The 26,333-nt window shown below is 39.8% G+C and overlaps 1 protein-coding gene across 1 annotated transcript in view; it reads right to left on the bottom strand.

The window, feature by feature from the left end:
* Positions 1-26,333, bottom strand: part of gpr158a (G protein-coupled receptor 158a) — a 75,680-nt gene that overhangs the window by 6,535 nt on the left and 42,812 nt on the right. Inside the window, exons 6-10 of the mRNA XM_038731555.1 lie at positions 12,962-13,071; positions 10,753-10,991; positions 4,908-5,046; positions 1,498-1,603; positions 500-646 (exon numbers count right to left, since the gene is read on the bottom strand). Coding sequence (XP_038587483.1) covers positions 500-646; positions 1,498-1,603; positions 4,908-5,046; positions 10,753-10,991; positions 12,962-13,071 — 741 coding nt within the window. The remainder of the gene's footprint in view (positions 1-499; positions 647-1,497; positions 1,604-4,907; positions 5,047-10,752; positions 10,992-12,961; positions 13,072-26,333) is intronic.

The following is a 26,333-nucleotide window of genomic DNA, read 5'->3' on the forward strand; positions in this document are numbered from 1 at the left end:
CATTCTACTGCACAGAGATCATGCAGTACAAATGCATGACACGTCTACAATCACATGCGTGCTAAAAAAGCAAAGACAGGACAGTCTTGGACAGCATCAAATAAGGAAATTGAGTGTGTTTTAATGTTAGGTCTGAAACAGCCTCTAAGCTTAGGTCTTGAATTTATCTTATGTCTATGTCCATCCGATACAATCAGTGCTCTGAAGTAGCAGGATTTCACCGTAAGAGCACTCCCTCTGGAAAAGAGACTTGCCCAAATCTTTTGGTAGAGAGACTTCTTCAGCTCTAACAGACAAACAGAAATCTCTGCTCACGTTGGTACGTTTTTCCCAAAGACTTTCGCAAGACCTTACGCCACAGCCATTAATAGAACTGAGATGGCCCATTTCGTCTGGTGTCTGCAATAAAAAACTGCCATGGCTCAGTATTTTTGGGGGGTCAAAAGATTTCACCAGGTTATACAATGGAGAATCAAAGGTTAAAGGAAACACTGATTACCCGAATGTCCTCAGGATCCAGACTGTGCTCGCTCCACGCTGATGTGATGCTGCTATTGAGGTATGACCCAGAACGACCCATGTCCAGCTCGTCCTCATAGGCCTCAGAGGCTATATCATCCCTCATGTGGGTGACGGGAAACAGGAACTGGTGGAGTGGCATAAAAAAAGAACAAAATTGGTTGTTTCAAAAATAAAATATCTGTGAAGTTCTTAATAATGGTGAAGATCTTAAAATCTGACAATACGGTTTAGTACTGCTATACTATAATTGACTGTATCTTCCAATATTGTTTTAATAATACTATAAAACTTTTAAATTTTCAACAAATCTCATGAAAAGATCAGAGCCATCAGTGTGCAAGTTCATCAACTTCATCAGTCTATCTGTGGCTCTATATATATTACAAAGGCTAAGCTATTTACAAAACAGCTGGGCACTGTAGTTCTTAACAAATGTTACTTGAATTTGTTCGGGACTATTTTCAGCTGCGCATTAATACACATTTGGTATTTGCAGCACCACAATGGTGAATGTGGGATTGACTCAAAATAAACTGCAGTTCCCATGTTTATTGTAATTAAGGACCTTGTCCAACAGTGGGGCTCACTGATGTGTTTTTAAGTGTTTTAGGACAACAACGGAGATCTATGGCACAGAGGAAGAACATATATTAGGCTCTGGATACACACACAATACTTATTATTAGAATCATGTGATTTGTTGACATTACCCAAAATATATAATATGGACAACTTCATCCTTTAATTTATATTTAATTTATACTTTAACTTAATTTATAACACTCTCAGCAAGTTGCAAAGTGCTTAACAACAAACAAAATGCATAGATTAGAAATTAGGTGAAATAATGAAATATTAAAAAATGAAATTAAAAGGAAGAATACAACTTAATTTAGCATTTTGTCAAATAAACAAAAGCAAAACTTTCATTTGGAAAAGTAGAGTAACATGTGAAACATGACTTGTGAGGTTTACCTTAGGGATTATTAGCAGGCCCAGCGTTACTGTTACAGTTAAGTGGGTGTGGGTGAAGAACAGCAGCAGCATCCAATCTGGATGCAGCTCCGGAGCAAGAGTGAACCTGTCGGGTTGTAACGAGAAAACAATGAGGAAAGATATACAGGACGTGAAAACCAGAAAAGTGAAGTAAATGTATTCTAGCTTAATCTACACTGGCTGCAGATGGTGTTATTATTGGTTATATTACAGTATGTATAATAATAATGCAGGGTCATTAATCCACCTCACCGTGTTCATTGACAGTGTATATTAATATCTGTGCTCACATTCTTTTTCTAGTACAAGGATTTTGCTAATAAACACATCGTAAACATCTTTATGATAGCTGATCTATCAAATTCCAAATGTGCATACAGTAAATGCAGTGAAGTTTGACTACATTATGCTGTGATATTTGTATATGCTGCTCTGTCTGCAGTAAACCTCTTAGATACAGATGGAGGCCGGAGAGACACAGGCCAGCAGACTTAATGTGTTTCCAGCCAAAGTAGATTTATACCCTATCTGTCTAGGCGTCAATTCCACTGGCTCATATAATGTTCCACTTGGGTGATCCTTCTGCCAGCAAGGACGCAATATTTTCCCCATTCTTTCAATTGGATTCACAGTAAAGGGGAGTGACCTTGATCTGGTCACAAGATTCTGCCTATTTATACATCAGGCAGGAATACAATGGGCTGACAGTGGCGCAGCAGTTGGTAGAAAATGAGATAATTACTGGCAGAAACAAAAGTAGCTTTAGATTTTTATTTTAAAAGAACTAGCAGGCTTCCAGCACAGTGAGACCTTATGCACACTACGGATATGAAGGTATGGCAGATGCTAATTCAACCACTAGAGAGCCGCTATCTGAGCAAATGCCATCTAGCAGGCTCATTATGCTGTTAAAGTTGGCAAATCGCTAATTAACGAACAGTTCTTGTGGTAATCACTTAGAGGCATGAATGAAGGCAAAGGTCCAGCATATGAAATGTCCCAAAGCTTTGAAGTCTTCCCTCATTCATGTTGTGTGAGTAGTTTCTGTGCAGATGAGGATTTAATAACCCTGGCATGCTGTCTCCTCTTAGCCTGCAGCATCTCACTGAAACACTACCCATCACTCACGCTTCCACCTCCAGCTATTACATCCCCTTCATTTTCTCTCAGCTTCCCGTTCACACCTGGGCCCGGCTAAAACCGTGATGACTATCACAGCAAACAAGGAAATCTGAGCTTTAACTGGTCACTGTGGGATCAAATAGCAGGTTGTGTGAGTAACATAAATGGACACCAGGTGCCTCTAACAAGCCCCTGATGACACTGTGGCCTCTGGTGGCAGCCAGTCAGACTAACTAGCAACACCAGGCAACTTTCCAATTTATTAGAGGTCTCGTCTGGCCATTTTCTACAGAGAAAAGACTCGCAACAAGCCTGAAGAGGCTGATTAAAGGAGTTGGCAAAGTAATCACAAATAGCCAGATGTTCAAATACAATCTTATAAACTCAGATTTCTACCAAGAAACTATCAGACTATATGTTGATGATACACAATTTATAGGTAATGCATGTTAATTTATAACTGGAATATGGCTGCCAAAAATTCAAGCTATTTATGCCGTCTTTAAAAAAACACATAAATCATTCTGACATGGTTCATTAGTAAATAATGTGATGGAGCTGAGCTCTCAATTAGGGGGACTCCAGCTAGGAAAAAGCTGTGGCGGTGTTACCCGAAGCATCTCATTTATAAACTGCATGGTGCAGCTATTCGACGTGCATGTTTTGCCGATTTCACTGCAATAAAACAACAACTCACATATGAACAGAGGGGTTGAGCCTCACGCGGCAGCCTATATGTGATGGAAATGAGACAATCTGCTGGAGGACATAAATGTCAAAATGACAACAGTGGAGGGCAATCAAAGACTATGATATTAAATATGGAGCTAGTAATGTGGAACATGTTGTCATCTGTGTTGAAGAAGATGTTTTTGTTGCTAATTATGTTTGTTTTATCCTCCTTGGAGCCCTAGACTGGTGGGGGTTACTGCACCAGGACTATTAAGATATTACCAAATAAATATAAAAATAAAAATTGTGTAAGTTTAAAGGGTCAGTTCACAACAATATATCCATATAGCTTGTAGAATCTGGACATGCAGATCATTTTTAGTTTTCTTTGCTGAGGTTTTGAGATATCTACCTCTGATATTTATGCCTCCACAACAATGAAGGTAAATGGAATTTACTTTGTGATAAATATTTTGTCATTAGGTCTGTAGATTATCCACAGTAACCTTTTTTGGAAAGACACATTGCTATTAATGTTCGCTTGTTAAAAATGTTTTTGTAGTAAGTGCAGCATACAGCGTATTCAAACATGTCAATGGCAACAACAAACCTAGTATTTGTTTTTTGTTAGGCACAGGTACACAGGTGCGGAGTATACTATAAAAATAAAAGTATAAAAAAAGTATATAAGTACATAAAAGTATATAAAAAGTATGGAGTCAACAACAAAGAGCCACAATACAAACAATACCAAATAAAAAGGAGGGTGTCTTGTTTTCTGGTTTATGTATACATTTGTTAGTACCTAAAACATAGAGAGACTAACATTGCCAATTTTAAGAATTAACAATCAAGTTTTCAAGATATTCCACATAGTCAATTGATGGAAGCTAGATGTTGTTTTTTTTACATGAGACTGCGACATTTTAAAGAAGAACTAACACATTCCGCCTCAAACAAATAAAAAAGGTTTCTTCATAAGTAATAAAACACACCCTTACTCAATACCGTACACTCTGGTATGACCAGTAGCTTCTAGTTAGCTAATGTTAGCAGTTTACTGACTTTATGCTTCTTTTCTACTTGTGCTAATGTTACAATACATTATAAAATAGAATATACCATTATCCTGTCATTGTGACCTGTGGCCACAGTAGCAGCTTTTAATCCAAAGTTGTATGGCTTTAATAAACCAATTTAAAGTGAAAGTTTTAAGTTTCTAAATTTCAAGACACATAATAACCCCATTTTATAACAGAGAGAAAGTAAGAACCTTTACACTTGAAGTATAAATTGTCAAGCTACTTTGACTACTTGACTGATATTAGGATAGATAGACCTACAATATCTAGGGCAGCGGATGTCTGTAATGAAAAACAATATTTTAATGTAATTTTTCAATGCTGTGAGCACCACAATTTAAATTGCATCCCCCAATTGTAATCTGTGAAGCACATCTCAAAACCAACACTAATAAAACTTTCTGCATAAATAGACTCCACGAATGGTGAGTGAACAGGGGGCACTGAACCTTTAAGTTGTGAGTCATTTTAATTCACATATACCCACTAAGGACGTGGGGGAGGAGTTACTACCTGATAACATAGAATATCCCCGTCAGGATAAGTTCGTTGTGAACAGCGATGGCCATGTAGCGAGGCTCGTGGAACGCCGACGGCACCGTCCTCACGGCGTAACACAGGTACACTGCCCACAGCAGGAAGAGGAACTCGGCTGTGAAGCAAGAATGAGAAAGAGGCAGTGAACACATTTTTCTTCACAGGCCAAAAAAAGGGACGTGCACCCACCAAACAGCCACTTCACAGCTCAATGCTTTCACAGAGCTGGTGCTGACTGTTGTACACACAGGTGTACAGGAAAATATCCTGTTTAACAGAAGCTATCAAACTCGTTTGTAATAGCTGTGGTATTCTCTGGACCAAAAATGAATCCCTGTGCACCTCCATGGCAACCCCATGTAACTTCTCCTAGGAAGCAAACTCCACAGCAACAAACATGCAACATTTTCTATACAAACCTGCTGCCATTATTTTGACATTTATTGTGCTGCCTGCTTGAACTGTGGGGCTGTCAGGTCCTAGTGAATCACATGTATTCCTCACAACAGCAGATGCAACTGGCCCCTCACAGAAGAGATTTTTGTTGGGTTGTGCGAGGGCTTGTGAAGATCAAAATATTTAAAATTAATGAAAGGACATTTACACTGCAGTATATAGAAAATACTGATTTCACCTTAATGCATCAAGGAAATCCCCGGTCAACCCACAGTGCCACTTTCTTCATCTAGTCGATGCGCGTAGGAGCCATTATACATTCCAAAATCTATGTTTTGTCCCCCCCACTTCACACGCGATTTCGGAGTTGGATCATAGCCGAGGTGGTTTGAATGACTAATCAATCAATTAATCAATCACACACTCCGCATTAGACATGATTAAATGGTTGAAACGCAGACAAAAATCATGTAGGCCTATAGAAAACATGACACAAGGCAAAGGTGGTGCTGGTTAAGGGAGAAAGTGCCTCAATATTATGTTTCTTTTGTTCTGCTGTTACTTATAGCCTACCTGAAGATAGCAGTGAGGACTCCTCCTGCAGGGTGGGTAGTAACTTCTTACAAATTATGCAAATTTGCTAAATAAATAAATAAAATAACAAAAGTAATTGCCACCTTTTGTTCCTTTTTTAAAAGTGTACTTTTACTTTTTACTCCAGTATTTTCTGTAGGCCAGTAATCTACCTTTTTTTTTAGAACGCTACATTTTCCATTCATACCTTCATAACTTCTGTAATCTGCATTTGCTTCATTAACCGAAATGATCCAGGCTGTGTGCGCGCAGTTACGCGGGAGGTCGGAGCTGGGAATGACGTCACACCTGAGTTGACGGCTTTCCAGTTAACAAGTTGGAAAACCTCGCTCGGCCAGTTGTTTGTTTACAACTAGTCAGGTTAGCTATTGATACGCCGGTTGATTAAAAAAATGCATTGTGCGGTATTTACTCACACTAAACACTGTAGCAACACGTCCACAGACAGCACTTTGTGTACGAACATTTATATGAGTCACAAGTACACAGAAGTGTTAATCAACAGTATAAACTACAGCTTTCACTAACTGTTGAAACCCCGACAGCCATCTTGGATCACGAAGTCGGGATTCCGACTTAAGTGGGCGTTCCTTTTGAAATTTTGACCTTTGACCTCGGAAATTCTGACTTCCCATGTCAACTGGAAGGCAACATAAAGCGCTTGTCACAGTCACAGATCTGGCCAGATGCAAACATTTAGAAAATCAGGCAAATGTTTGTTCAGTTTAAGGCTTTATTGTTGGCACTGGTAGCTGTGTTGGAAAGCAGCCTGCGTCGTTCTTTAACAAGCTGGAAAATAAATACTTTCACTTTCCATTAACAGCGTATTAAACACGTATTTACTCTCTGCAGAGCAAACGTAGACTTTACACTGTAACATAAGTTAGATGATAGATTGATTCTGATATATTAACAGTATCCTATATCCTGTTGTTGAAAAGAACATCGCTTTCTTTTGATGGATATTTAGTGTTACTGCCACAATAATTGTTTGCGTTGTGAAGATTATTTAGACGCTTTAGGAGTAATCAGATTGAATTGGCTTCTTGTGCTATTGCAAAGCAAGTGGTTTGGTTCGCTACATGTCCATAAAAAAAGACACATGCAACAATAGTGTCTAGGCAGCAAGTTCATATTTTAAAGTGATCTTATCAACACCTTCATGGAGATTTAAAAAGGAAAATAATTGTTTTAAACAGAAATAGCTAAAGATAATCAACCAGCAAAGCAAACTGCATTCCCTAGAAATAACCATGTTGCAGCTGTTTCTGACCAGATGAACAGCAGATGAAATATATTATTACACTTTTACTTGAGTAGGTTTGTAATCTTTTCCTCTAACTTTTTATGGGAGTACTCTACCCGTCACTGACCAGCGGCACCAGTACTAGTGCTGACATCCCATAGGAAAGCAAAATCCAAGATGAGATCTCATAGTTGTTTCCTTGTTTTCTCCTAGACACAAATGAGCTGCTTTTAATACCAAGGTGAGACCAAAGGCCTTTTCTCCCACTTCTCAAGTTCATCTCAGGAGAAACCACCATATAAAATCTCATTTATGTCTGATTCTGATCAAAACAAGAGATCTCCAACTGATCTTAAATAAGTCTAATTAAAGTCTCCTGAACATTGGACCATGAGATCAGAGAAAGAGCTCAAAGAAAACTCAGCTAGTCTCAGTTTTCTCATATTGGAATATGGATCAGAAAAAAGCTCCAAGATATTTTATATTATTTATATATTTATATTATTTGTCTGTGTTATTTTACTGATGTACTTTACTTACGTCAAATGTTGAGTATTTTCTTTTTATGGGGGTTTGTACTTTTACTCCCCTTAATTTCAAATCCTTACTGTATTTATTGTTAATTATCTGTACAAGTTAATGAGAAAAATAAAATAAATTTTGACATTGAAAATAATGCACTTTCAAATGTCATGTTTTCCAATTGGTTAAAGTCACAGCCAGCATAACTGGAACACCCAATACTTTGACATGATGTTTAGAGATTAATTCATTAAGGACCGAATGCACACAAGAACTGAGATACAACATGTATCTGTCATACAGAATGAGCACTTTTACTTTTGATACTTAAGTACATTCACTATGGAATACTTTTATACCTTTTACTTGAGTAGAATTTTGAGGACTTTAATTGTGGATATGGTATTTCTCCTCTTTTAAGTAAACGAAAAGTTTACTCTATTTAAAGACCAGTCCTTCAATATTGATATGAACAGCAGAAGTGGGGTTCAAATCCAGCTCAGGGCCTCCAGCATGGTTCAGGCATAGAAAGCAATGTAAGACAATCAAGCTCATGAACATCTCCCCAGAGCTCCCAACTGCTTTTTAGGAGCAATAAGCAAGACGTTAATGAACTCAAAAAGATACATTGATGAGATCTCATCTGTTACTTTAAATTTTATCATATTGTAATCTCAACTCAGTATCCATTTGTCTTACCTAAATCTCAAAACCCCAATCTCTCTTCACATCATCCTTTTCTCCTAAGGGGTTTTAGGAGCAACAATTCAGATTGGAGTGATCTCAAAAAGAGACAATGATGAGATCTCATCTGGGGCTTCCAATCTCCTATTGTAATCTCAATTCAGTATCCATTTGTCTTACCCAAGTCTCAAAACCTCAATCTCTCTTCATCTCATCTCATCTCATCTCATCTCATCTCATTAGGAGCAACAATTCAGATTAGAGTGATCTCAAAATATATACTATTGAGATCTTAGTGTTTTCTCAAGAGTTAAAGAAAAGACCATTCTGAGCAAAAGACTTTTCCTCTGGGATGGTGAACATGAGACAGACAGCAGAGATGAGGGAAAGAGCAGAACAGAGTCAAAGCCAGCACAGGCCAAAGCACCAGTTTATGGTAAGATTCATGAAGATATGGCTTATTTATTTATTTATGCTATTCAAGGGCTCAGCTGAGTTGATTTCTTTACTATAGGAGAGTTAAACAGGTGTTTTAAAGGCTCATTTAGTTAAATACTCTACTTGCATAAAATTCTCAAGAATACAGGAATAAATGCCCCAGAGCCCCCGACAAATGCTTTGTTTGGAGAGTGGGCTGACCAGGGACAAACTCCTGGGCCACTTTTTAAGAAACTTGTGTCCGGTATGTGCCTCTGCTAAGTGTCCATAAACAATTGAAAAGTAGTCACTTGTCACACAGAGATGAGCATCCTGCAGTATTAGAGGAAGAGGTCGCAGGAGCAGGAGTAGAAAGAACTGAGGAGGACGTGTTGTAAGTTGTATGGATAGCTACTAAACATAGTAGGCTATATTCTAAAACTCGCGTAGTAAAAACGGCCAACGGCATGTCATCAGAGTTTGCATTGAAGACAGTTCTTTGTTCACAAACATTTGTTGCATTTAACATTTAATACGCATGTTTATCTCAGTAATATGTTGTTTTAGATGGACTGTTTATATTTAGGTTATTCTGTATATTTCAATATACACATTATTTAACACTGCCAGTAATGGTTTGATTAGATCCGCTGTTAATTAGGATGATATATTGGCCCTTGCCAAAATGCCAGATATCGGCCCAATCAATTGGTCTATCACTAATATAGTATAACTTATATATAATTATATACAATATATATGCCAAAAGTCACATAAATACTGATAATTTTTAATTAGATAGCCTTTAAAAGGGGTTATAAATTGCAATTATTGGCTTCATTAAGAGCTAATAAATAATTGAATAAAACTTAGTAGATCCATTTTGTTTGTTTGTTTTTAATAGGAACAATTTCTTGTGTACCAGGTTGTGAAAAACCTCTATGGCTGGTGTATATCCTCATCCAACATGACACTTGCAGCTGGACCTTAGTCCTTATGGTGGCTTACAAAAAAGTTGTGCTAATTATTTTTCACTTATATGAAAATAAGACATAAAGGATTCGATTACAGACAAAAATCACTTTACCAAGAAAGTGAGAAAGTCACGGTACATATACTAAATGGCCGTGGCATAAAAAACGCTGGAGGGTCAGCAAGAATATGAGAGAAATGTAATTAAATGGAATATAATATTATAGATGAAATGCACACATCGTTGCCACGCTGAAACTGCAGTTTTGCTGTGCATAAACGCTTACTGGTTTGAAACTGGCTTTTTTCAGACCACTGACAGCGAGTGTATGCAGGTGCGAATTTCTAAACCAGAAAGATTTATTGACTGTGTGTGTGTGTGTGTGTAATTTATGACCTGACTGACTCGCAACCTCCCTCCTTCTAGCCTATTTTTGCTTCCTAATAAACATAATGAAACTGTGCCTTCAGTATACAGTATCACAGCATGTAGGCTCTGCTGGGGGTCCATCTGTTTTCCCAGAAGTCAAAAAGGACCACGGGTCTCTTTTATGAAGCCTGAGTCAGCAGGCGTAAAACAGCATGTAGATTTCCTCAACGCGAGATGCTGTTCCCCCTCTGAGCATCTTTGATCTGCTGCTGGTTGCCATCTCCTCCACACACAACACAGGCAAACATCCAAAAGTGTAGCGCCGGTGGAGAGGATTAATGTCTACTTTTGGGAAACATAAGAGCATTGCCAAATGTAGATGAAGGCAAACTGTCCTACTCATCCAACTCCTGCTCACTCGCTCACTCTTTTCTTGTCTCTCTCACTCTCTTTGAACTCCAAATGCTATCACACCTGACAAATTACTTCTTGATTTCCTGCCATAAATACCTCAAATAACCTGTGTTTCCCCACCTCACCCCCCCTTCCCTGACAGCGTTCAGTGTCTATAAATCTATTCACAACACCCTGAAGAAGCAAAGGGCAGTAGCAGGGCTTACCGACAGCCATCATGTAGTCCCAGCGATCCAGCAGGCACATGCTGAACTGCAGCCCGTCTGGAGTGTAGCCCACGTCGATCAGAGCCAACTTCCTGTCCGGGTTCTGACAGACGGCAGATGTCCAAGCCACCAGGAACCAGCAGACGATGAGCAGGATGATGCCCAGCAGACGCAACACTCGCCAGCTTGTCATATAGGGGATTCTCTGAGCTGTACGGGACAGGAACACCTTCAGCACCCTGTGGGGGCATAATGAGACGCTCACTTTAAGAACAGTATAAAAAATAATATGGTCATTATTATAGATTGTGGCAGAATCATTTCAACTGTAAGGACAGCATCAATTAGGGAAAAATGTCACCCTTACTTCTGCTTGAGGCCTGCTTGTCTTACATGTCGCAGAATCTTTAGTCTTCAGTCTGAGCTGTAACCTGCTGCGGTCACTATGTGTAGGTAAACGGGATGACAGCGAAAACCAAGTGCTTGCGGGAAAGGGAAAGTTCCTGTGTCAAGTGAAAGCACTCAACTTTTCTTGCGGTTGCAGTGCATTCTCGTGTATTGTGTTTCTTTACAGCAAACAGTAACCCAAACCTTTAAAATGACCCATGTACTGTATATGTTTTCTGACTAGGACCTTTTGCTACTGATTTGTGTTTCAGAAGCAATATATAATGTGATGTCGTTATTTCTTTATGGCATGGAGGTAACACCTGAAACTATTGTTTGTATCCTGTTTTTTACCAACAGTCTACATTGGTTTCTTTTTTCCAGAACTTCAAGTCAGTCCTATCCCAGTGCTTTTTCTCAAATGTAAAATCTTAAAGTCTCACTGTGTGAAGCTAACTGAAATAATTTCTATGTAAGGTAATGCAAAGGTAGGATTTTATGTGGTACAAAAAAAAGGGTCTGAATTAGACAGAAACACAAAGAAACTCTATTTAATGACGATCGGTCCCTTCATGGCCAAAACCTTCCGAAATGGCGCTGAGAGGCGTGTTGGATCACACATCGGTACATCCCTATCCCTAACTGTGATGAAGTGGTTCTCTTTTGGCTACTATCTTTCTCTAACCATAACCAAGTAGTTTTCCTGCCCTAAAAGAAAAACAGCTTTAAAATAGAAGTGGCACATCAAAAAATTGTCACATAAAATATGTGCCAGATTAAACAATACTCATATTTTTATAATGAAAAATGACCCACTTTGTCGTTCAGTTAGGAAGACTTATTGGAAACTCTCATCGCAGCGTGATGTTGGACGGTCTATGTGTTTAGCAGTGATCATATGTAATAATGATAATGGAAACAGACGCCCAGAAGTACAGGAAACATGTCCTATAGCTGTTTTTGATGTCTTCTTTTTTCTTTAGGTTGGATATAATGCAACACAGCAGAAGTCTTCATCTCTGTTATGCATCATTATTCAGTCCATTTCTACACAACATTATGTAGCTTTAAATTAAAAAAGGCCGTGCAACAGGAATTAAATTGAGCTCAAACACATAACCTAAGCCCAAGAACAGCCATTGCTATTCTTAGGCTCTGCCCTTCACGCACATTGATGAAGTGTCCACTGCGCTCCCCACTAACGAGGCCCCCATCAAAAATTGATCTGTGCAATATGTTAACTCGCACCTCTAAGGATTAACCTGGCTCACACTCACATGAGCCACATCCTCTTAATCAGCATCTTCATTAAGCCTTTTTGACAGATTCACCTGACAAAAAAAGCTCCACAGATGAACAATTTCAAGTGCATTACTTGAAATACAGCAGACCCCTTGTCTCATTATCAGCTATTCAGTACTGGATAACCACCCTCGCATCTCTCCCTCCCTGTGTCCTCCGGCAGTCCTTTCCCTTCCTCTGATCTCACACACACACATTTGTGTATTGGTTTGTCTCTTGCCAACCATCATTCAATATATAGAGAGATCATTTGGGACCAAAGCACCCCGTGATTTCTTAATTACTTTTACTTGGCTTTCCCTTTTCCATTTAATGGGGCTATGAATCCACCCCTAAACATGTACGGCAGTGTAGTCTGGTGACGAGTTAGCCAAGAAACACTTCATAAGGCTCTTACTTTTACAAGGAATTAAGATGTAAGACGCAGTGTGATTGAACTTAAGGAAGTCAGTGTAATCCGATGGATGACTATGTTGGACAAATGTTTTTTGTGTAGACGTGTGTAATGTGTGTGCATTACCTGTACAACTTAAGAGTCAGTGTCCCATAGACGGTAGCAAAACCCAGCAGTCGAACCCATCGCAGCAGGATGCAGCGGAAAACGCTCGGCTGGAAATAGAGGATCCCAACCTGCAGGAGGACAGAAGAAGTTTAAAATAACATAGATTGTGTATACAAAGAAAGTAGGAAATAAGCAAGAGAGCTCCTAACTGTGAGTGTTTTCCATGCAGATGATAATGGGGCCTGTGAAAATTAAATACAAAGTCGTGGCAAGTTGCTGCCTCATTGTGCTCTCTTAACGTCTCATTTAAATGTTGGTTTGTTCCTGCTGTCCTCTTTTAACATCTGGGAAGTGCACACATAGAGCTCACATAGTTTAGCTTTCTGTATTACTACATAAAGTTGTGACTGAGCTCTGTCTCTACATAACATTTACAACTTTATGTCCATTGACCGCCTGCAGGGTAGCTAGTGTTTGGAAGGGAGAGGAGAAGTGTGTGCTGCAGCTCAGTGTTTTTTCACCGGTGTTTTTGAGGGCGTGTCGGACCAGCCGCTTGGCGAGCGTTATATGACGTGTATTTTGATCCCTGTGTCGTCACAGGGATCAAAGGGAAAAGGCTGGACTAAAAACGAGCTGTTTGGGCTTTTTCACTTTGCAAACCTATTACAGCCACAAAAAAGATATGTAACTGAAAAAAGGAGAGGAAAAAGCCAAAAAAGCATAACCTCTTTAACTAAGTACTTTACATTAAGTTTCAGTAAGTACATTATATTCAAATATGATGCCAACCCTGTCTTGTTCAAAAAGTTAGGGCGATAACACTGCTGGTTGGCTGGAGTTCAACTGAAAATTTGACCAACTATGCTAAAATAAAACAATAAACACTGAAAGTCAGAGGCACAATATGGTTTCCTGTCACAACAAGGATGAAATGCTGACAAAGGAGACCTGCACCTAACTGACGCTTTCATTTCCCATTCCCCAGGGCTGGCTGATATGGTTGAAAACAGGGTAGTATGTCAACTATAAACATGTAGTGGAGTCGTAAATCATCTGCCAGGGTTTCAGTTTAGAGAATCTGTCTTTACTCTTAATATGCACGCGGTGAGCTATACCCTCACATTAACTTACTGTACCTCACTGCATATCTGCTAAACTCACACTGCAATGGTGTTTCAAGTCCTTGCATAATACAAGAATAAAGCATTTTTACATATGTACAGTATGGTGCCTTCAAGGTAAGATTTAATGGATGAAAGGCTTAGAAAGACACATTTTACAATATTTACTGTAAATACTGTGAGTAGTACTTCTAATTCTACTTGCAGTACTGCTATAACTACAACTACTAATAATATTAATGGTGGTAAAACCCTATTTTAGAGTCCTTTTCACAAGCAATACATCAAAGAAAACATTCAAGAACTGTCATTTTACAACCATCCTTGGCATTACTCAAAAAATCCATCTGAGCCTGCTAACATCATGCAAAGCTTGCCCTTGAGACAAGGAGGAGGGCATCCACCCATGTTCGCTACAAAGACCTAGAAACACACTGAAACGGTGCCCATCCAAGCCGACAAAAAAAAAAACAGACCGATGGTCTTCCAAAGCGACAAAACAAAAAGGGAAGAAACATCTGAGGCAACATAATTATCTGTCCGCTGCAGATGTGCAGCGATTTCCCCTGCGGAATTGTTAATGTTAATCGGATTAGCCAAGGCATTATAACGTTCCCTCAGGCTGAGGAGAAGACACAGGCATGTGGATATTTTTGCTCACTAGGTTTGAGTCAGTCAGGGGACACGGAGGACCCCATGGGAAGAAGGGTGGCCCACATCCTCATCTGCTCACAGAGGCTGGCCGGCCAAACACACAAACTTCTGACTCAAACAAAGCTTGCTCCAGTTGACTCAGCTTTGCAAAGGGAACGTGACACAGAGCAAATAATGAATAGATGAGCGCTCAGTTGTTAATCTTAAATGCATACAGGGTGTTTCGTGCTAAATTTCATTCTAGGCTGGATGGAAAAGCCTGAAACTACATTTTAAACTATCGACACCAAATCTCACCTTTACGAGTGAGATTAAAGAAAATATGAAAATAACAATGCTTCTTTATTTTTTAATAACGAGGAGAGGCACAGGAGCCAATGAAGAGATAACAGGCTGGGCAGACACTGAGCAACTTGCTGACGCACGTTTAGGTCCACAGGGACACAAGAGGGCACAGGAAGATGAGTAAAAATGCACCGGGGGAAAACACAGCTCACGAATCCTTTTTAGAAAAACTACAAAACAGAAGCTGGATCTCTGTCACGTGCCAGTTTAAGGCTGGTGTTGTTTGTGATGAGATAGAGGTGGGGAGGTGTTATCAGCACCACTGCTCCCTCGAGGGCCGACTCCAACTGATCTGAATGAGTTGTCATAAAAAAAACAACTTTTTAACTCATTTAGCAGTTTAAGCTTCTCTTTTCATGGTGTGATCTCCCCTACTGTTCCTTTTCACTGCTCAAAACCACAATGGAAAAGCTTTCGAGTTAGTTGTGTAAGGTTCACATTTGCTAAAAGCTGACCAAACTGTGACAGTAAAGTTGGTAATTACAAAAAATTCTGTCTGTCCGCCACTATGTTCCAGACTGAACCATATAGACTGGATCGATTTCTATGAAATTCATGGTCCACTGAGGATGAATCCTAAAGACTTTGGTGATCCCTGATTTTAACTCCACTACAAGTGTAAGGTTGATATTTTTGCTTCAGAGTGAAATGTTTCAAAATGGATTGCCAATTGAATTTGGTTCAGAGACTCTTATCCTCTCAGTATGAACTTTGGTGATTCCCTGACTTGTCCTCTACCGCCATTGAGTGTCCCAATATTTTAGCACTTCTCTGGCAAATGTTATCACATTATATCAACACGATAAGCTAAGATGTTGAACATTGTAAACATTATTAAACCTCAGCATCTTAGCGTTGTCACTGTGAGCATGTACAGCAGCTATGCTGACATTAGCTTTAGGCTCAAAGCATGGCTGTGACTGAAGAGTCATGCAATCAGATGTTAACATCTGTATTTTACGTCAAGGAGTTATATTTCAAGTGGGGATTGGAAGCCCACATGGAGTCTTCTAAAACTTATGGGGTGATGGAAGATTTCTATGTAGATTTCTGATCTATATATATATATCTTTTAAGAATTATTGAAAGCACAATACAAGTTAGTTTAGTAAGTCAGATTTAAATGAACACTTGACACATTTCAGCAACTCAGCAAGAGCTGAAATGAGAATTATGGGACCGGAAGTGGTTGAGAAACTCCTTAACATTATTAACATATTCCTGTTGCTATCCACTGTCCTATCTATCAAAAAAAGGCAAAATGCCCCCAAAGGTATCTTTTAAAAAAAGAAAACGAGTAAGAAGGTGGTGTAGGTGGACAGGTGGGCCAGAAACCAGACTTTCAACCAGGAGACCGGTGTTGGTTCCCCGTGTGAAGCAAAAAGTCAACAGTGAATGTTTTTATGAGTAACGCAAGTAATGTTACTTTATTTATGTAAGTTTAGTCATGTATATAATATTGTTATTTCAAGCCAAACCATGACCTTTTCTTAACCGTAGTCTTTGTTGCCTAAACTTAACCAAATTGTGCCGTTTCACAACGTTAAGAACTAGTAAATAAATAAAGTAACCTTCTAATTAAGTACCTTGAATGTTTTACTAGACATTGCATATTTATTGTTGCTTACTTGACCGCGGAGCCCTAAACGTCCACAAATTATGCTAAGTCTTGACCAAGCATTCATATGTGACAAGTTTGGAGTGAGAATGTGTTGCTAACAAAGACACACTGTCACTTTCAACAAACTACTCAGCAGCTCGCTTGGAGAAAAGCATTTTCAGGCAGCCTCTACGCTGTGATTTGTTGCCATCTGCGTTTGCCTGAATTATGCAAACTGAAGTGTTTACCTCTTGGGACAGGTGACAAAAAATGCCAAATATGCTTGGTTTCCATCTCAAACCAAACACTGAAGTTTCTGATAATCACTTAAAAAATATTACAGAATATGATGAGGCTCAAATTTACTTCTAGTGCTCACTGTAACACAAAACCAACAATCAATTCCCCCTGGACTCTCACCTATCCCCAGTTCATCTGATACAATAAGGTATATCCTCATCCCCCAGTGTCCTCACTGATGCTTGGACCAATGTCAATACTCATTTTAGGGCAAAAACAAGCGTAGTCATTGTCCTCAAACATTGCCATGACCCCATGACCACACAGTGCTGAGCAGAAATTCATTATACAAGCAATGCACTTTCTATCGGTAGGGTTTCTGGGAAGAGACTGGCCCTCAACCTCCGACAGGTTTCTCTTATCGCCTGTGTGCATAAAGAGTGAGATCAGATTCTCTTTTGAAACCTGCCATTAATAATCAATGCTAAGTGCTGGGAATCTTAGATTCAGCGCTGTGGGAAAGGAAAGGGATCGGGTGTTATTCACAAACGCATGTGTGTAGGTGCATGCAAGTGTGTGTGTGAAGGCATTGAGAGGATCGGGGTGCTGTATTCCTATCTAATGCACATCAATATCGAGGAGACAATTATCAACACACTTACTACTCTTCAAACCCCCCCTCCTCTCATTTGTCTCATCTACGTGAGTAAAGGCTTCTAGAAATGCTGAGTGAGCGTTGCCAACATCTGGCAGCCCTCTTAGTGGCCGACGTTTTAAATGTGATGATTAATCTACATTTCAACAATATCAGATCAGTGATGGGTATCTTTTAAGAAAAGGGTTACAGTTATAGTGAAGTTCTTTAAGGTGTCCCTCTGCTCAGGTGGCATAGATTTCATAAATGGTACTGGGGATATTTTTAGGAAATATCTAGGGTTATATTTTAGTATCAGGCAGGCGGGTGAACATGTCCCAGCTGATGTCTTCCCTGATGAAGACGTTCATCTGCCGGCCTGGTCTCAAGGCTCCCCAGACACCTGACTTAACGCAACCTGGTTCTGCATCTGCCCTCCAAACGAAGCCTTGTCATGTGGAAGCTACAAAACAGAACAGTGTGTTCTGCAGACGCACACCTGAGAAGCTTAATATTTAGCTTCCATAGGCAGATGAATGATTTTTTAAGTTGCAGAAGTGCACAGTGGCACATTTGAAGGAGTGTGCGGTGGCTAACTGGCTGATGGAAGCACTCCTCCATGGCTTTAGTTTTTTATTGATAGGAAATTATTCATATCCATCCTTCTACTCAGGACTTTCCCCCTTATTATTTATTAAGGAGAGGAAATTTAGACCAAATGTTTGCAGAAAATGAACGGAAGTTAGCTGGCTGGGTAAAGGAAGAAAATCCACCTACCAGCACTTCTAAAGCTCACTAATACTTTATAACTTTAGGAGAGGAGGCAGCAATTATGTCCATCAGTATATAATATTTTCTCATCTAAAAGTTGAATCCAATATTATGTATTTGTTTCAAGCAAATACTGTATTTTTTTCATATTTAATTAGTTACATATATATTTAAAGCCTGTCTCTATAACATTAAATATTCATCATTACTAAATAAGCTATTAGAGTTAAAGTTCAGAGGCGGTCATAGGCAGATTTTTGTTACCTTTGTCCTTTGTTTACCTACAGTCTTCATGCTAACCTAAGAGTTTCAGCTGCTGTCTGTAGCTTTATATTTACCTTAGAGACATGTAAGTGGTATCAATCTTCTCACCACACTCTCAGCAAGGAAATAAACATATTTCCAAACATGTCAAACTACTCCTTTAGTAAATTAAGTTTTGCTTTGATTTGAGGCAAAGGCTGAATGCAAATATGATGGTTTGAGCTTTAACCACAGGAATCTACTTGCTAAGTGCAGCAAGCAAGCACCAATAAAGCAACAACACTCTTGCAAGTAAAATTATAATTATAAATAGTCATTTAGCTGATGCTTTTATTCAAGGCGACTTACAATTTCTACAATTTTCAGAGGTCACAGGCCTCTGGAGCAACTAGGGGTTAAGTGTCTTGTTCAGGGACACATTGGTGAATGTCGCAGCGGGATTTAAAACCGGGTCTCCCACAACAGAGGCATGTGTCTTATCCACTGCGACATTGCTACCCTATCTGAAAACCCTATATAAAATATTTAAAACCATCCCATTGCTCAAGCACTTATGGGTACTTATCAGTATTTAATTATATTAGAGAAGTTTCCAAAAACCAACAGTGCATCATAATCACTAATGCAGTCTAATAGAACAGAGCTGCAATGAATCTCGCCTTTATGAAGGTTATGATGTTCAGTTATTAAGAGAAAGGTATTTCTGTTATTTAGCCTACCCTCATTGATATAGATATGGTGGACAAAATAACAGAAACACCTGTCAGTATAATGCAAACCATGGACTGTATATAAATGCAACACAATTCAACAGCACCATAAACTACATCCTCCATAACTATTAAAGTTACATAATGCATTAGTTGACGTTTTCTTTTATTGAGGATGACCATGGGCTGTTGTGAAAGAGATATTAACCTGACAGCAGATGTTATAACAAAAATTGGGGCTTCGCTAATGCTCTAATCAAAAGTGACTTTCAGGACAGTGACTAAGCAGGTGGGTAATCAGTGTTTTGTTTTTTGGACGATGACAGCTGTTGTTGGGGGGTTTGAACATGTGATAGTGTGGATAAAGGGCAGCCTCTCTGACCACAACATTAATGTCTTAACCAGGCCTGCCCACAGAAATGACTGGGCCCCTGAAAAGGTCCAGTAAATGGAGCCCTCCAGAAATCTGCTTTAGTCATGTCAACGCGTGCTGTGCTCTCTCTCTATCTCCTACATAAACACATACATGGCATGCAGTGCACTTGTTTTGTTTTGACGTTGCGTACAACAAACTCACTACTACTCATACCATTTTCAGGAGACAGGGTTTACATTATGAAACAGGCTATATTTTACTAAACCAACATTTAAAAAAATTAATTTACTGTTATTTTAATAAGTAATGTTTTCTTTTTGTCTCAAAATTAAATTTGGTTATCTTTGCTTTTATTTAAAATTAACATCATTTGTGCTGGACTGCATGGGCCCCCCTAGCAGTTGGGCCCCCCCCTTATGGGCGGCCCTGGTCTTATCAACTGAACATATTATAGGCAAGACAGAAAGAGAAGACGGTCCCTGCAATAAAACTATATTTTCAACTAGTGTGTTTTTCTAATCTATTAGGATATTTGACAATGATCAGTGGTAAAATGAGGAGTGATGGAAGGCTAAGAGAACAGACAAACATAACAAGAGCAAGATTCACAAGCTCACCCAATTACTCATTCAATCAACACTCAGTCACTTAATTTGCAGTTATCTTTCATTCCTAATCATCTCTCATTTCAGCACCCACCAGCTGGCTGCACACTGACATTCAGTGGGTTGGTTACCCGCTAGAGAGTGTCCCTGTTGATACGATGGTGACGCAAGCCAGCCAGCTGTGGTGCGAGCAGCAGCTTCCCAGGGAGCTGTTGTGAAGTTGGCTACCTCTGTGTTCATCTCTCCTGTCGCACTCATTGAAGCTGATTTTCTACTTTTGTTTTGAGTTATGTGTTTATTCTGTCCATTTAGGAAATAGACAATCTCCTCTCCTTATTTTTACCTTTTATACTGTAGAAACACTGAGGAGACAAAGTGGGGCAGCAGCCTGTCGCAACAGCCGAACGGAACGGAAGTTAATTTCATACTAAACTCAAAACTCTGTTGCACCATTACATCTTACACAACAGCTTAACTATTGTCCATAATTTATATCATTGCAAACAATGATGTAGTAATAACAAAAAATTAAACCAAGCATTATCACAAACCAGCTACGATACATACCGTACCCTTACAGTGTCTTGGACAGGAATAATAACAGCACATGAACAGTCTCTGGGTATGAGCTGATGGAGAACCTGGTTGTCCTGATTCTATTAATCTTTTAAAATAAGGGAGGAAGAGGGTGAGACAAGTGATGAAGAATCTTGTGGCCCTTTTCTGTAGTCTAATGGTGTTGGTTTAATCAAGGGGGTAGTGGCCTGGGCTATGATTTTTGTAAACAGCAGCATCAAATCACATTTTTGTGCTTGTCTAATTTTAAATGACATATGAATTGCTTGACTCGCTCACTCTATCAGGAAATCAATTATTTTTCATTTGGTGCAGGTGTTCTTGGTTTTTGAAGTAGCCTCTGTGAAAATTTGAGGGAGAAACTGAAACTCTGTCATTGTGATAAACGTGAAATACTGAAGGCGTGTAGATGCAGCTTAAAGTGAGACGATACAACTTTAGCTGAACAGCAGCCACAAGTGGCAATTTCAGAATAAAGATAAAATATTATAACTAGTGCTGGGCAACGATTAAAATTTTTAATCGCGATTAATCACATAGTTACGCGCAAAATTGAATAGTGAATTAGTACCTTTACAGGGTCATGGTACTTTACGCACACGGGACCAACTCCAGATCTTTACCAGTGTCTGGTCAGCACTGGAGAACCTAACGTGTTTTTGGTGGTGGAGAAACTGGAGCACCCGGAGGAAACCCACGCAGACATGGGGAGGACATGTAAACTCCACAAACCCGTTGCTGGGGCAACTGGGGTTTAAACCCACAACCTTTTTGCTGTGCGGCCACAGTGCTATCCACTGGATCACTGTGCCGCCCACACGGCCAAACTAGATGAAGGCCTATCAGGTAGAGTTACTTAGCCTATAATTTTAACTTAAGGTGAATAGGCTACAGCTGTTTAGTGCACAGAAGCCGTTGCCATGGTTGTTCTCCATAGAGCGCCTGTCTCCCTGTCTTCACCTGAGGAGCGCAGAGCAACCTGCATTATTTTCTGTTTACCAGAGAAAACCCGTGGGACCAAGCAACTACATTATGATTTTAAGAACGTTTCTAAGACCGACATCTTCCCCACCACTAATCAGCATGCAGTGTGTAGCTCTCCACTTTGCTATGGCATTTGATTGGTTGTCTTGCTTTTGTTTATCTACTTCTCCCACACGCTGCATCCAGCGTCCGAAGTCTCCCTCAACATCTCTACCCTCCTTTAACCTCCATTAACGTGCGATAAAATAACGTGCCTTAACGCGATAATAACACGTTAATGTGCCCTAACTACTGTATAATGTAGTATAACAGCAACACAATCAGAAACAAATTGACAAGGTAACAACATTTATCCAGCAATATTCAGTTAATGTTTGCTAACATTATTCACCATAAGCTTCTGGTCCTACCACACCAAGTTAGGCTGTAGCAGTAAAACCTGGCTTAGTGTACTGAGCTGAGTGGGTACATTTAATTGATTATGATTTCAGCTTCAGTTAAAAGAATTTGAAGAATGTGTTTTACGCCTTAGAAAGCACAAACTACATCTATTTTATTTTGAAAGCATTCCTTCTCATGTGTCTTGTGTAACTTTTCTTCCTTCCTTTGTGTGTTTTCCCACCTGTTTGATTGTCTGCCCTGCCCTAATGAGTTTCACCTGTGTCTTGTTATTTGCTACTCTCTTGTGAATTTATTGTGTGTGTGCTTCACTTTTCTTTTCATCTTTGTCTCTTTGTCAAGCGTTCCAGCTCTTTCTTTGCGTTTCGTTATGTCTTTGGACCGTTTTTTTGATTTTGAATTATTGCCTGTGCTTTCTGGATATCTTTGCCTTATGGGTTTTGGACTGCTCATGTGTTTGTGACCCTTGCCTGCTGCATCTCACCGTAAGCTTGTTCACCCTTTATTGTGAAATAAACAGCTAACAGCTAACTTCTCTCTCAAGCCCTCTTTTCTCAACTACTTCCATGTGTTCCCCATGAATGCTTTTTAGAAGGCGAAAGTGTTTGCCTTGTGGATACTCAGAAAAGGTTTTGCATTTAGACGTAGGTGACACTGTAAAACCGAGACAGCACAGACCTTAAATATGGCCTTAACTGGAGTATAGGTAATAATAGCTGGATTTACCCCATAAATATAAACACAGCTAGTGTAAGTGTCTAACTTTCATGTCATGAAAACAAACTGTGGCAGTCTGCAGTCCCCAAAGGCTTTATGTGAGAACAGTAACACACCCACGACCAAAATATGACGCCCAAATGGATGCACCACAGAGCATACACAAATAATTTAGTGCTAGACCGCTTTAGATAATTAGCTCTCGCTGTAGGACAAACAGGAGATATTCAACAATTAAAATTTAAAAAAAGCAAGTAGGTGGATTCTTTTAGATTAATTATTAGACTAATGTAGTTCACAACAAAAATCACCCAAAAGCAGCAGTGTGTAATTAACTTGTAATGTGTAGGCAATTAAAAATGCAAATGGGTGTGTGCAGGAGGGGAGGTACAGAGGTTGAAAGCTTCCGGGATTGATCCTCTGTTCCCATGAAGGTCAGGGTCCTACAGGGTATCGATCACATAGGCTGTCAGACCTCTCCCTCAATGCCGTGAAATGAGTTTACCGCACTCAGTATAAAGGAAAAATACCAGACTGTGGTGTGTTTTCCTATAGACTCTCATTCTCTTCACTTCACTCACAGTAGGGTTGGGAGATTATACCTAAAGAGTAACTTATATCAACTTTTTTATCATAATAGCAGAGCAATCCGGTAGCAGTCTGTAGTGTTCATTGCAAGGTAAATGTAGTTTTTCTGTCCTCTATAGATGAAGTAAGGATCTGATACTTTCTTCACACAGAAATCACAGAACCACAGTTGCAAATTATAACTTGTTTATTGTTGGTCAGAATTTAGTAATGAAAAAGTAAAGATGCTGATGGTGTGACTGAAATGGTTGAAATGCCTTTGTAAGTAGAAATTTAAAATTAGGCTGGCAGCTATGACGGCTAGGAGAGCAACCTCACACTAATGGAGCACTTACTGCAATGAAAATGCCTAAATAAAATATCATATATTAGTCATCAGTCATTAGCAAATCAGTTTCTAGATTTAAAAATGACAAATACGTTAGCCAGTTGCAGTCAGGAGAACAGACGGTGCTGAATTTTGTTATCACAGTTTCTTTGGAAACTGCTACCAGCTAAATGGGGAGAAAAATGACTTTAAGCCATTTATTGTGTCTGTCTCCATCTGAGTAGAGAATAGGCTGGTGCAGCCTCGGGAATCATTCTGTCACAACAAAGCTCTCGTGCTACTTTTAATGTTTTGACATGAAATCGTGACAGTCATCCGTTCCGTCCATGCCCTGCTTTTTCTGGTCATCTTCTCCTGCACATTCTTTTTTTATAATCTATAAAAACGCCTTCGGTATGAGCGAGTGGGAGGACGCAACGGTGGGAGCAGAGGAGAGGTGGGGTGTTGTAATAGCAATAGATCCATTTTTATATGAAAGCCGACACTCACTGCCACATGGGAAGGGCAGCTTTTTGGAGGGAGGTAATGGTTTCTTCTTCTCCTACTTCTCCCTGAGGTGGGCCGAGTGTAAATTACATCCAGATCGGCCTCTGCACAGTCAAGACCAGAGCTGGCTGCCGCTCGCCTCCCACAATTCCCTTCCCTTCTCATCACCAGTTAGATCCTGAGAGATATTCCCATCTTGCTTGTGCACAAAGGGACATATCAGAGAAGGAGCATGCCTACATGTGTCGATGCTATCTTTCTTTATCCAGTCTCTCATACTTTCTGTCTCTCTGCTCATGTGGATAGAAGGAACTCTCCAGCTGCAGCAGTGCATCCTCAACTTCAACTTAGCGGCCGTATGTTTTGGGAGACTCAACAGCACTTTGCAGAAGTAAGAAGGGAAGCAGGGTATGAAGGGAGGGTTGGAAATGCAAACAGCAACCCCCCAGACTCACTTAAGTCAGATTGAAAGTGTCAGAACAGCTTGGATGGAAGGCAGAGCAGAGCAAGGGAGAGAACTTGCTGGCAGACTGTGTTTCATGGCCTGTCAGGTCAGGACACATTATCCCTTGGCCATACTGTTTCTCATTAGCCCCCTGATGTGCTGTGAAGCCCTGACTGCCATGCACGGCAAAGCCCTGAGTTGGGCTGAGGTGGCAATTCGGCCGAAAACCGAGGCAGGTGGCAGGTCAGAAAACTGTGATATTAATCTGTTTTTATCATGAGATTTGTAATGGTTTTGGAAGGAAGAAAACCTTCATATGGGTTGTTTAGAAAGGCGCTAACAAATTGTCTATGTGTTGGAAGACTTGTTGCCAAATACCCCTAGGTAAATGTAGTTCAGTTTCATTTAACATCCTTAATATTGAGATAATAGCATGGAATCACACGGACAATAAGTTTTATCTACCTTCTTTTTTGCACCAACAGTAGCCTCAAAAGACCACAATGCAATGCAACTGCTAGACAAGATGCTGCAAATATGAAGTCGTCCTCTCAAATTGTTGTTATTGCTCTTGAAACAATCAGTAATTAATATAAAAAGAAGGATTATATGGAATAAACAGAAGGAGTTAAAATGCACATAGCTGCACAGACACAGAAGAGAACCACAGAAACTCATAAACCAATCGATCACAGGAGAATCTAATGGAAAGTCTGATTAACCAGTGATCAGGTGGCGTGACATGTGCTGGTGCTGTCTCTCGGGCAGCCTACACTGGTGCACACACAGATGGGTAGAAAGTAGCAAAAGGAAATAAATCCAACATGGTATGTTTGCATGAAGTTAAGTAACTTTCTGGGGGATAACAACAGTGAGAGCAGTTAAGATTCATCCAGAAACCAAGTGACAAAAGATAAACCAGAGTTACCAACTAGGATTAGAGAGTGAAATGTGGAACAAAAGGATGTACTGTTGATTTCTTTGCATCCTATTATCTCTTCTGCAAGCTTCTGTGTTACACATGATCTCCAGTTTGGACAATAAGATTCTAAAAATATTGTTATGATGAGCAAAATCACATTTAATTAATTAGCTTTTTGTATTTTCCCCATTATTTGTGAAGCACCTATCAGAGTGCCTTTTGACCAGATGAGACCAGGTGCAACGCCTCTGATTCATTACTCCTGTCTGAATGTATTGCTGCCTTGACTGGAGGAGATGGAGGCATCTGAAAAAAAAAAAACAAATAGAAATCCAAACTCGGTTACTTTACTCCAATCTAAGCCTCCCCAGCAGCGTCAATAAAAAGCAGCAAAGAGACAAACGCAGGGCTGGCAAGCTAATTCAGGGATCACATTGTGAATCACAAATGCGTGTCCGCTCTCCCCCTCTCTCATCTCCACAGCCAGATGGAAATAACCGGCTTTGGCACAGCCATAATTTTGCCTCTCTCCTTCTGCACTCCCTGTTCCTCCCCTTTCATTTCATAGGAGGGGGGCTGAAGTTATTGCATGTGACACATTCGAGAGCGAAAAAAGGGGTGAAAG

This window comes from Micropterus salmoides, unplaced genomic scaffold (genome assembly GCF_014851395.1).
Source record: "Micropterus salmoides isolate LMB-PRFRI ecotype aquatic unplaced genomic scaffold, ASM1485139v1 Ms_hic_scaffold_1, whole genome shotgun sequence".
NCBI lineage: Eukaryota > Metazoa > Chordata > Actinopteri > Centrarchiformes > Centrarchidae > Micropterus > Micropterus salmoides.